The following is a 12,362-nucleotide window of genomic DNA, read 5'->3' on the forward strand; positions in this document are numbered from 1 at the left end:
GTTGTTATCCCTTTTGAACTTTTACGGCAAAACAAATTGAGCCTCTTTTTCCTTGTTCCCCCCACCAACACACCACCTACACCCCACCCAGCCCAGTACTCCCTCGTATCTCCATCCACCCTCTGTCTCTGCATTGCTGAGGTCCCCACTGGCATGTCGTGTCTTCGACCGCTCACCTGTATATAAGGGTGACACTCACGTCTCAGCTGGCATGAAGTTCCAGACCTCTGCGAACAGTCGTCACAACGAAGCTGAGAGAGAGAGGAGAGGACGAAGATTTCACCTTCGAGACAGAAGCTGAAGTCGTCTAGGCTACTACTGGTTCTCATATGAGCTTCTTCGATAAATGTGATCTGCAAGTGAGGAAATAATTTCTGCAGGAAGGTGTCGGAACATCATCGGACTTCCCTACTCGAATATTCTGTAAAGGAACATTTTTAAGGCTTGAACCGCAAAATACGTTTCGACAGAAAATTTCAAAGCAAGCCCGCCATCCCAGATAGACGATAAGGCAGACACATTACCTTCAGCCCTCCGGGATCGTAAAGGTAAGCTCTGATTATTATTCACACCATCGACTTTGACTTATTGTTTTCTTTAAATGATTTTCCTCTTTTCTGTTTTCTACTCCGTAAAGAAATGTATTCGACATTTTTACAACTCAAAGTATGCAAGTAAGAACTGTCATTAACAGTGAAGAAATGTTGAGAATTAACCACCTCTTAATGGGTAGGGGGCTGTGTAACATTGTATTGTTCAATTTACATTAAATAATATTCTGAAAGACAAATTAGTTTCTTACCTAGATATTGCTTTAAATACCTCATCATTACTTTAGACAAAGCGCTAAGCATCTAAAGCTATTACTTGCTATATAGGCTGAATGCCAGAGTCAGTAATTTACGAGAAAAGAAAAGTAGTTCTTCTTGTACACAAACAAAAACTAATCAACATGTTTAGCTATTAAATTCCCTCAAGCGCGGTAGAAGAGTGAGAGAAACACTGAGCAAAACCGTCAGCGCCTACAGTTGGGTTTGAATCTCTGCCCTGCTCCACGCTTTCCATCGGCATTCAGTACACGTGTCCTGACAGTCTTCCAGAATTTATGCTTGTTTGCGGTATTTACGGACACCCCCAAAAAAGGTTTACTTCTGGATTTCCTTTCCTTCGAGAAGCGATGTTTGAATGTTTGGGACAGACTGGACAATACCCCGGCATCCGGTCTCTGCGAGCAACTGCGAAGGCCCCGCATCATCCTTCTCTCTTTCACTGGGTTTTTTTCCCTACCTGCTCATGAGAAATAATTTGCCACTGTTTCTTTCTCAAATATTTTGAAATCTGTTTTGTTTTCTGTTTAACCTGATTTCTCATACACGCGTGAATTTTTATACTCAAAAAGATATTAATGGCGTGTTTGTCAGCGTGTACCACATGGACTTGGTGCATCCGAAATGCTTGATAACAAATTTGTATCAATTTATCTACCAAAAATAATACCAAAAAAATAAATAAACAAATAATAAAAAGGCTCGTGACAAATGAAAATAAAATACTCAAATATTTAGGAGCTCAAAAGTAAAAACTTATTCAGTGTTTAAACCTGTTCATCAATAAAATAATGTCGGAAACAATAAAACAAAAATGAACCTAAGCCCTTCTTTAACAAACTTATTCTGCACAAAGGCATCCGACTACCAGCTGATTGTTGGCTGTGGACACTAACTTGGTGCTGTAGGAAGGAACAGACTTTTGGTGCGGAATATCCAGAAAGAAAAATAAGTGCATTTCAAACAGGAACTAGTCGTGTGATTGTCAAATAAACAAGAGACAATCAGGTAGGTATTAATGGCTTCCTTTAGATAGAGAGCAACTATGAAGATTGCTTTCTCAGTATATCTGATCCCCAAATATTCCTTAGTACAAATTGTTACTGCTTTGTATGATGAGGTTTTGCTCTGTTTCTGTGAGCAGGATTGTCATTACTGCTGTCTCTTTCTTTGTCTGTCTGTCTGTCTGTCTGTCTGTCTGTCTGTCTGTCTGTCTGTCTGTCTGTCTGTCTGTCTGTCTGTCTGTCTGTCTGTGCGCGTTTGTTCGCGCTAGACGTTTGTAGCCCCCGTTTTTCGATGTAATCTTTCCTATTATTTATTTTCACTGCTATCTAGTATAATTCAAATGATTGTTGCCTATGTTGTTGTGCTACAGATGCGGCTGTGTGTAGTCCTGCTAGCCGCGGCGTTGGGCTGTTTGTCCCAACAGACCGCCGGCAAGCCCATCGGCATGGAAGACACCATTGCAGATGTTGTCAGCAGAATTCTGGAAGGTTCTGACAAAGGTGTGTGTTCTTCATGAAAGAAATCGTGCGATATTCTTTCTGGTTATAAAACAAATATTCCAGAGCTTTTTGTAAGTTCAGAAGATAGAGAAAGAAATGGATATATAAACAAAGTATTATTCCATTGTTAACAGCCGTGCTGCGAAACCCGACTTTGTCTCGGTTGATTTCTGCCGCTTTTCCAGCTAGGATTTTACTCTCAACTTTCAAGTCCATCGTTTCACCTGAGTCAAACTTATTTGTGTGCGGCATCAGTGTAACAAAATAGAGAAACTGCTGTACTCTAGACTTACCTTCACATCTCATACTAACAAACGGTGTACGACGACTCCAGTGAACCTACCACCTGACTCACTTGCTCGCTCAAAAGTCTGTTCTTCCTCCCTCCATCTCTTCTCATCTGTACCACTTTAAATTACAATGTTTTTATGTTTTCACTGCGCGACAGAAATACTTCTTTATCAATTTCTTCTGCGACGTATTTTTTTCCATTTTGAGCCTCTAGCAACATCTTAGAAAGGAAAAAATAAACATCAAAACAAATATACTTTGGAGCAATGTGTATCTAAACCTAGCCTCTCACCGAGCCATAATCCAGGAATATTCCTGTCAAATTTGTTAAGGATAAACAGAGTTGATTTTAAGGGATGCCGGTCCGTCACAAATAAGACACATCATCACACTGTACTTTATTTATGTCAGTTAGAGAGTATGTCTACAAAGTCTACTTCGACAGAGAAGCTCAAATGTCTTTTTTATTCTATATGACAATAGACTTTCACTAAATATTCCTCCTCTTCTGAGCAGTGAGCCACTGAGCAGACTTTCCAAACAGACTAATGGGAATACTTGCCCAGGGCCGTGCATCACGTGCCGAAAAGGCGCCATCTTGTTTTCTTCAATGTGAATTGTGGGAAAAGCCTTACAATTCATTTGTTTTCTTTTAAGCAGAAAAAACAGAGGCCATAACCTTAGTTCTCCAGCTGCTGACAGAGATTGACCTCCCGTCCCTGTGCAAGTCCATTGGAGACGACCCCACCGAAATGACTTCTGTTGATGACATCGTCGCTCGAGCGGCCACCGCCAGACACACGGAGGCTACCACTGCCCCGGTCATGGGTTAGCATATACCCACAGTTTTCACAGAATTTATTTTTATTCGCCTAAAGGTGTTCACATAAGTCTCTAGAGTCATTTTCAATTTATACGATGACTTGTTTGTTTGTTTGTTTGTTTGTATTTTTTTTACTGTTCTTGATTGCGAATGCACGGTTCTTACAAGCCTTTAAAAAAAAAATAAGACGTACAGTCAGGTCTGAACGGCAGGTCTTACTCGAAGGATACACCCTCTTGAGATTCAGCTTGTTTATTTACTGTATCTCCTAAAATATTATTTGACAAAATGAATGATGATAGTCATCTTAAAATTCGCGTTCTGTTTACGATGGAAGTTTTACTCCAATTATTTTTTAAGTTTCAGACACGGATGTTGATCTTGCAGAGCAGAATAACACAAATATGAATTGGAAAACAGATTCTACATCAACATTAGATGTGGCCGAAAAAGAATTCACATCGACAGATGAAGCGCTTGAGGAAACAAAAGACGATATGACCGAGGCTGCCTCCAAAGAAGTGGAACTTAATGCAGAAGTTGAAGTGTTTCAAGAAATAAGCCTTACAGCGACTGTCCAAGCCCACAGAAACAGAAATCTCAACAGTAGAACCACCTACAGAAACAAACATCACGACAACAAAAGCACCAACAGAAGCCAAAATCACATCAGCAGAACTCCTTCAGGAAACAAACCTCACAGCAACAGAAGTATTCACCGAAGTCGAAGTGACAACTGTAGATCAACCTACCGAAGCAGAAACAACAACAACAAGTAGAAGTAGCCACAGAAGCCAAGGTGACAACAACAGAACAACCTACAGAAAAAGAAATACCAACAATAGAAGTAGCCACAGAAGCCAAAGTGACAACAGTTAATCCACATACAGAAAAAGAAATAACAACAATGGAAGCCAAAGGGACGACAGTAGAACAACCTACAGAAAATGAAATAACAACAATAGAAGTAGCCACAGAAGCCAAAGTGACAACAGTAGATACACCTACAGAAGAAGCAATCACAACGACAACAGAAGTAGCCCCAGAAACTGAAATATCAACAATAACAGAATCGTTTACAGAAGGAAATCTCGCGACCAAAGAAGCACACACAGACGTGTTGTTTGAAACAAAGGAGCAAACAGCCACAGAAGACATTTTACCTACAGAGACACACAACCCAGCCACTAGCATGCCCTCAGAGAGTTCTCTTTCCTACGATGCTTGGAATGTGGATGACAGCACCGACTACATTGCCAGAATCAAGTCTCTTTACGATGACTACCTCCATGTGCCTGACTACACCAGCTCTCGTCTGCTGCCGCCGAACCCGGGTTATGACTATTTTGACCTCACCGATAATCTCATCTACGACATCGCTGCGGCAGCGGAAACATCGAAGACAGATGTCCTGCATCGCCTCGAGCAAGCCCTTCACAACGGCAATGAAGAGATGCTGCATTTCCCAGACAGCATCCTGACTTTGAACTCCTTAGCTTCTCAGCTCAAGCCAGAAGACGACATCGTTTACATCGAAGAAAGCAAATCTCTGAAACCTAAACCGGTTTTGTCGTCGGAAAATTTTCAAAGGGAGGAAGGACTACCTCTTGATTCCCAAATGGTACTTCAGGAACCTCAAGCAGCTGACTTCCTCTGAACACTTGATGACTCCTCTCTCACCCGATGCACAGGTTTCGCATGTCACCACAAACTTTGTTGATGATATTGTCAGGTCTGACATTAAAATTGATGTTTCTGATGTCATCACTGAAGCTCCGTTGACTTCGAATCTTCCTCCCAGTCTTCAGTAGTCCTTCTCAATAAAGTGAAGACATTTTGGGTGACACTGAGGTGTCTTTTATAACCAACCTCATCGAGTCGTCTGCGGAGGGTAAAAAGGAAATGGTTTACATAGTTGATTCATCCACAAAACCTACCACTAACTTATCTTCCTCAGGTCTGTCTACGCCTACCAATGGTACAAATATTTCTCCTGAAGAATTGTCCGGGTGCATCAAACTTAGAAGAAAATGCAACGATATATGGGGAAATATTTGTGACAACTGTAAAACAACTGGAAACAAGAGAAGTTACACAATCAGACAACCTTAACACCACAAACAGGTATGCTGATGCAGAACCGGAAATACAGGTTAACGTCTCGAAGGATGACGAATTTCAAGAGAAGATGCCAACAGTCGCTGAAGTTTTCCCCGTGGCTCGGGATTATCCCTGACTTCCATAATTCTACTAAAACGACTTTCTAGGAGAGAGCCAACCCTCCTCTTTAGCACCGTCACATCTCGCTCCAAGCTTAAATAAAACTGCTTCGATCGAGATAAATAGTGAGAATAATTCATTCGCCAGTTCCACTAGTTTTCCTCCAGAACTGATCCTAACTGAAGACAGTAGCATCCTGAACACCAGCGCTGGAGACACAGAAGAAAAGATATTTACGGTGACTACTTCAACATTACTATCATCTACAACTGAGACAGATATTTCCATTTAACTATACACCAAGTGTTCTAACGACCCAAGATTCTAATACAACATTGAATACTGAAGGTACCAATGGCACAGATCATAATTTGGAAAATGGCAGCATTTCATCAGAAAAAATTCGTTTACGACTCAGCGTTTAGAACCAGTTTCCGCAGACTTTGAAGGAAATGACACAATAATTGAAGCCGTTCTTTTGAAGGAGGAATTCTCAACAGCCGAGAAGACGAGCACAACAGAGCAAACAACTTTCTCGACATCCCAGACTTCTCCAATGACAAAGGCAAGCTCTCAGACATCGGCAGAGGGAAGCACATGGACTTCGGAGACTCCAACACAAGAGAGCAAGAGAAAATCGCCAATGTTGTCTCTCTCCAGAACACTTGAACAACACCTTCGGTCACGTGAATGGTGGCAACCTAAAGCGGATGCCAGAAAATTCCATCTCCAGTGATGTGTTTTCGCACTGGTCTGGGCAGGAAGTCGATGACAAGTGGACTGTCATAGGAAAGAAGCGAGACGGAATACTAGAAAATGAAGCTGCCATCCCAGCAGCCAATGACAGGGATGATGAGAACAGATACGTCGAATACAAGCTTGACTCTACCCCCTTCGAAGGCAATAAGGTCTGGAGCAGTCTAACCGACGCTCGAACCTATGAACCCAGGTGGGACATCCGTCACAACGTCAAAGAAAGTGATGTTTCGGGCACAGAGGATAGGTCTCTCACCACACCTGAAGCCTCCACTACAGCGAAGTACATCGTCGATCCCTCCAACGCCATACAAGACACGCAGAGGGTCAAAAGTGAAACTTTCCCTCCTGTCGTTCGTGACTACTCTCCTCGGACGTGGTCCCCTTTCAACCCTCATTTCGCTAGCCCGAATCTTGGGTCACTGTGGGGCCTTAACCCCAACTTTCAACACAATACCCACCACTTCGCTCCTGAGAAATTCAATGACATGGGCTCCTATCCTGAATTTCAATTTGGGCGACCTTCGCCCTGGAAGCCATCAGACATTAGCTACCATGTGAAGAACGCCAAGCCTAAGGTTAGCAGCGAGGTTTTGAAAACTCTGGGAATAAAGCAGAAGACTATCCTGTCAGAGGAGACATTACCAAAATTCTTGCACTTTAACGGTGAGAACACATTAGTAGAAAGATTGACACTTCATGGCGAAAATATATTTTTACTGTTTAATTAGCGTTTCACGTAGAAACTATGGTGACAGGCTAACATCATGAGGCAGCATTCTCCATCTGTATTTTACATTTTCATGCTAAGAATTGTTCTCCCATTAGTAAACAGTACTTTACATTTTTATACGGGAGCTACACATAATGTAACAATGATCGCAGTTACATGAAAGTTGATGTATTTTGGCTGAGAACTTTTTTTGTTATTTTGTCAACAGCTGAGATTTATTCAAAACGCTTGTTTGTAAGGTAACATATTTACTAAAAAATTGAAAACTTTTAAAATAACTTGTCATGCTGTTACAGGCTACCTATGTCCCGGCCTTTTCGGATATTTCGGAGACGTCATGGACTGTCGCAGCTTCTTCATCTGTAGCTGGGGTGTTCCTTACCGCTTCTACTGTCCATCCGGAACCTTGTGGAACCCCGTGGAATCCGTGTGTGACTGGTCAAGGAATGTCAAATGTAGCAAAAAATAGATGAGCTAATGCAAAGAATACTTGTCAAAATCATTGCTAAAATGCGTTATTTCCAACACATTTTAAGAACTCGTTTTCAAATAACTCGTGATATTGGTTTATAAACGATTCGAATAATGCAGAAACTGTGGACCATTCAATGAAACGACTGAGTTGACACGAAGCATCTCTTGGATGTCGATGTTTTCTCTCGGTGTAGGAACCGTGTCTGTCAATAAGCGAAATTTGTTCACTCGTCGACGATAGGCCGTAAGTCCTCAACACAAAAACGCAGCTTGAAGTGAGAACAGATCATGGATGGCAGTCCACTGGCGCATCTGGGTTTGTAAACTTTTATCTTTCTGTCAAAAGAAGTACCCCGACGATGACGTCCTCATTCTTGAGAGAAAATAATATCGCTGCGCCACGTTTATGATAACTGCTATTTTTAGCTGTATTGTTTATGTGTATTTTCAATTCATGTTTAAGACTATATTTATATTTTTGTTTTGGGTGCGTATTAAACTGCAAGAGGCCACACCGATTTGCAGAGCTATGCAATGTTTACCTGCAATAATGCAATTCTCGATAGCGTGAACAAATAATTTGCATCAGTATTTTTGTACTTATTGTTTATGTATATGTGTATAAAGCTAGAATCTTATTATATTGTAGTATTATTTGGAGACTGGCTATCTGTGGTATCATTTCTTTTATTATAAAGCTCTCGCTGTTTCAAAGCCTAAATTATATATCATCACACAGACAATACTTCAATGGTTTAATAGTGTTTGTTGGTTAGGTCATCTAGCTGATCAAGAACACACTGTGAAAACTAAAATATTCGATCGCCAAGCCATCGTTTGTTGGGTTCGATGACATCTCATCGAATGCAACTGGCACTTGAGCGCGCTAGTGTGAAAGAGCTACTTCTGGTGCATCTGTCATCGAAATCTTTTATCATCGTTTGAATTTATGCATTCTGAAGTAAAAATAGTACTCAAACTGTTATCGGTAAAATAATGAATTTGGAGTTTCACCTAAAAATCGTTAGTGTGTTCAGTTTATTTACCAGTAGAAGCGACATATTTGCCTTTATTTGTTTTTGCAATTAAGCCTATTGAAAACTGTAAATTATGTAACAAAGATACTTTTATATTTTTATACCTTTTGGAAGAGAATGCGTGGTCGTATGTAAATAACACCGTTTGCATGTTTCGTGAAATAAAAGTATTCATTGACTATATGGTTATTGTGTCTATTCATTCATGATCAATATATATGTATTGAAACTACAGAAGCTAAAATACCTATATCCCTTCATCCATTGCTTTACGTTCTACTCGTGTACCTCATGTTTGTTGTCCACTGGCTGTTATCTTTCATTTATCATTATTAGTCTTGGCAGAGAGTGTGATCTTACTCATGATGCTGCGAGTTTTAAGTTCACATTATTATTACTTGAGGTGTGAGTTTGTATTATATTCCACATCTGACGCATTCAGCTCTCTATACAAGTCGATTACAATATTTGAATACACTTCTTGAGCACGACCCCCCTCAGAGATTTCCTTCCCTTTATAAAATTTACTATCCGTGGTACGGATAGTTTGCAGACTCCAGCAATGCTATTGTCAACTATTGATTTACCCCAGCATCTGCATCAAGCTTGATGAGTAACTGACATGTGCCAACTTGAAAGATTGCCGATGAACACCCATAGCTATGGTCCCCAAAAGGGGGTGCTGCTGTGTTAAGCGACTACATACAATATGCATTGACACATCTGTGTGTGTGTGTGAGAGAGAGAGAAAATCTATACAATATGCACGGATATTTGTGTGAGAAAGAGAAACAGCATGAGGGTGTGCCAGGTAGCACAATCTTCACCACCGCAGTAAGACCAACCCTAACCATTGATTTCTACACCTGACTCCTCCTCCCCTACCCCCAAATAAATGAAATTACCGCTAGGTGGTAACACTTTCAAAGTAACCAATCAACCTCACACCGCAGGGGTTTGGGGGGGTGGGGTGGAGAAGTGTAAAATCATTCTTTAATGGGAGAACCTAATTTTTTTAGAATACAGTAAGACTGGCTGGAAGGGAGACCTCCAGACAGAAGGGTAGAGAAAACAAATTTAAAGTTCTTCCAGGGATGTGACTGTTACTACAATTGCAGCAAATGCTCCTCAGACAAGAAGGGGGTGGAGGACAAAGCCACATGTTGATTACTTTTAGTAATCATCCTACAAGTTATGTTTGCTTGTTCCGAACTTCTTGCCACACGTGTACCTACCTTAACTTTTAGTCAGTTTTTCTTTGGGTTAGCTCCATGTGAGCTTCTGTGAACTGCTATATGCAAGTGTTTCATTAGTTTTTCATGTACATGTTAAACAAAATCTTAAAGTTACATTTCAACTATATGGGGGGGGGGGGAAATTGTGTTTTACGCCGTGTCAGCAGCTAAGGCTATATTACGGCAAGGCAGCCAGCCCTGGGACAGGGCAGCAGCGCTAACAACAGCTAAAGATGGAGAAAGTAGACTGAACTATATACTCATTAAACATACAAGCAATGCTTTGTTTCTTCATCAATCTGGAGGATCCTGACCCTCTTAAAATCTTAATTTACTCCTGCCACTCTTCTTCTTGTTCCTTTCTGCACCCAGTGAAGGATAGGGCAGCACTCTTGCCATGCTCTCACTTTAAACAGTGATATCACATCTGGCCTAAAATTAAAATCTACAAGTTTTCAAAACAGCCACCTAAAACAGATTGCTGGCCAAAATATTCCAAGACCTGTTTTGTATTCTCATATCATACAAGTTCAAAACAGTTAACTGTCAAATAATCATCAAACACCTCGCACCACGAATTGCATTTTCTCATGGATATTATTTACAAGTATGATAAAACACAATTCCATGTATCCAAAGATTATAACATCAAAGTTTATTCAGAAACTACTGCCTTTAAAAATCTTTACTATGTATTATGTAGTGATGTTCAACATTTTCAAATGGTGGACCTGTTTTCTTGCACTAAAATTACAATCTACTTGTAGTTTAACAAATGTTTTAATGCATAACAAAATTCACGTAACATGTACTCTGTTTGACTTGTCCATCCACAACATATAAATTCCTCTCTATTATGATTAAGCAAGAAATCTTAATATATTTACTAATAATACATCAAGCTGAAACTCTAGAATATAATATGAAGACAACATAGTCTTTACTTCTACACCTCATCTTGAAGTATAATTCCCCAAAATGAGGAAAAAGAGAACCTTGTTATACCTGCCACTCGAGGAGTAATAAGGAATAAATTAACTAAACTATACCTGCCACATGCTTTTATAGTTTCCTAAAAAGATTTTTAGGAATGGTAGCATGCCGATACTGAACATTTTCAAAACAATTTCATGAATGGTTGCATCTTAGCAATATTCTAGATCACCACGGCTGGCACATACTCACACACACTTTTACACAGTTAAGTCTGAATATTCACATTGCAGGTGCCTCGAATATGACTTAAATATCTCTCCAGAGTTGGAGATTTTCCTCTGTCACAGTTTGTTGATTGTGCAATACACTTCATGCATTTCAACATCACACAGGCGCTGAGCAGACTCGGGGGAGACAGCCATACAGGCAACAATGGATTCAATCACTTTTTGTCTGGTACCTTGTCAAAATCTTGCAGGAATCTCTCTTGCTTCACAGCATAAATGGTATAACAATCTAGTAAAACTGTCAAGGAAACATTGTGAAAAGCAATTTTCAAAAAAAAATTTTTTAAAAAAAATTCAAATACAGCAAAGCAGAAAATGTGTGCACAAGATGTGTCATTAATAAAAAATGTATTGATTTTTCATTGTTGTCCATGACACCAGTAAAGCAAATTAATTTTTTAAAACAATTTACCACTGTTTAAATTCTACAAACATTTGATTCTATGTTTAACTGTTGCTTCTGAGCATCAAAACCATTTTGACTAAAAGTGATTTCTATTATTATGAAGTATGACTACTAACATTACCAGTGTAATTTTAGTGTATACTGATGTGTAGTAAGTTCAAACCTTATGAAGGACACTATCTTATATTATTATACTCATTAGTATGACTCCTAACAAAGCATGTTTACAAATAATGCAAAATAATATACAAAAAATGTTGGTTACAATTTTTTAAAGCTTTTATATGCTACAGTTTTTCTCTTTCAAATACTGAACTTGCCAATATTATTCACATAAACAAACTGGTGTACATCGAAAATTTCGTCTTTTTATCCTATAGCCCTACTTTTTTTTTTTTTTGCTTAGTTTTGCCTAAATTTGGAAACTATAGAATAACTGAAATACTTTAAAACATTATTTATGAGTCATGCTAGTATGCGTGTTAGTGAAAGAGAAGCGCAAGAGAGAAATTGTCCTTACCACAGAACTGTCAGCGTACAAGGATACATATTGAAATAACACCAGTGCCAATCACAAGGGCTGTTAACCAGTTTTTTCTTCTAAGCGTTTTCAATTCTTTAGCTCGATCCTTGTTCATCTGTTCTAATTTACGAACAAAATACTGGTCAGTGCCGGACAATTTGGCAAACTCTTTGGACATGTTCACCTTTTCCATACGACTTTCCCCCGCCATGTTGGAATATGTACGCTATGTGAGACTTAAAATAGGAACTATTTTTTTACACTTTACACTTGTCTCTTTTTTACTTAATTAAAATTGTAATATTATTG

The 12,362-nt window shown here is 39.5% G+C and overlaps 1 protein-coding gene and 1 long non-coding RNA gene across 6 annotated transcripts; one reads left to right on the plus strand and one right to left on the minus strand.

The window, feature by feature from the left end:
- Nucleotides 1-219: 219 nt before the first annotated feature.
- On the plus strand, nt 220-8,839 carry LOC112557923. 5 transcript variants are annotated; one of them, XM_025228078.1, is made up of 5 exons: nt 220-548; nt 2,203-2,332; nt 3,281-3,451; nt 3,807-7,088; nt 7,452-8,839. In XM_025228078.1, the coding sequence occupies exons 4-5, from the start codon at nt 6,377-6,379 to the stop codon at nt 7,622-7,624; spliced, it is 885 nt and encodes a 294-aa protein (XP_025083863.1). In that variant the 5' UTR covers nt 220-548; nt 2,203-2,332; nt 3,281-3,451; nt 3,807-6,376; the 3' UTR covers nt 7,625-8,839. The 5 variants fall into 5 exon arrangements, with proteins under 5 accessions (XP_025083863.1, XP_025083862.1, XP_025083865.1 ...); XM_025228077.1 differs by having other exon boundaries at nt 3,284-3,451; XM_025228080.1 differs by lacking the exon at nt 7,452-8,839 and adding an exon at nt 1,684-1,835 and having other exon boundaries at nt 3,807-4,405.
- A 1,694-nt stretch (nt 8,840-10,533) lies between these two features.
- Nucleotides 10,534-12,275, minus strand: LOC112557936. Its single transcript, XR_003098024.1, has 2 exons — nt 12,078-12,275; nt 10,534-11,353 (listed from the first exon to the last, which is right to left on the minus strand). It is a non-coding gene; the product is annotated as an uncharacterized LOC112557936 (long non-coding RNA).
- Between the last annotated feature and the right edge of the window lie 87 nt (nt 12,276-12,362).

Source organism: Pomacea canaliculata, linkage group LG2 (assembly GCF_003073045.1).
Source record: "Pomacea canaliculata isolate SZHN2017 linkage group LG2, ASM307304v1, whole genome shotgun sequence".
Classification (NCBI taxonomy): domain Eukaryota; kingdom Metazoa; phylum Mollusca; class Gastropoda; order Architaenioglossa; family Ampullariidae; genus Pomacea; species Pomacea canaliculata.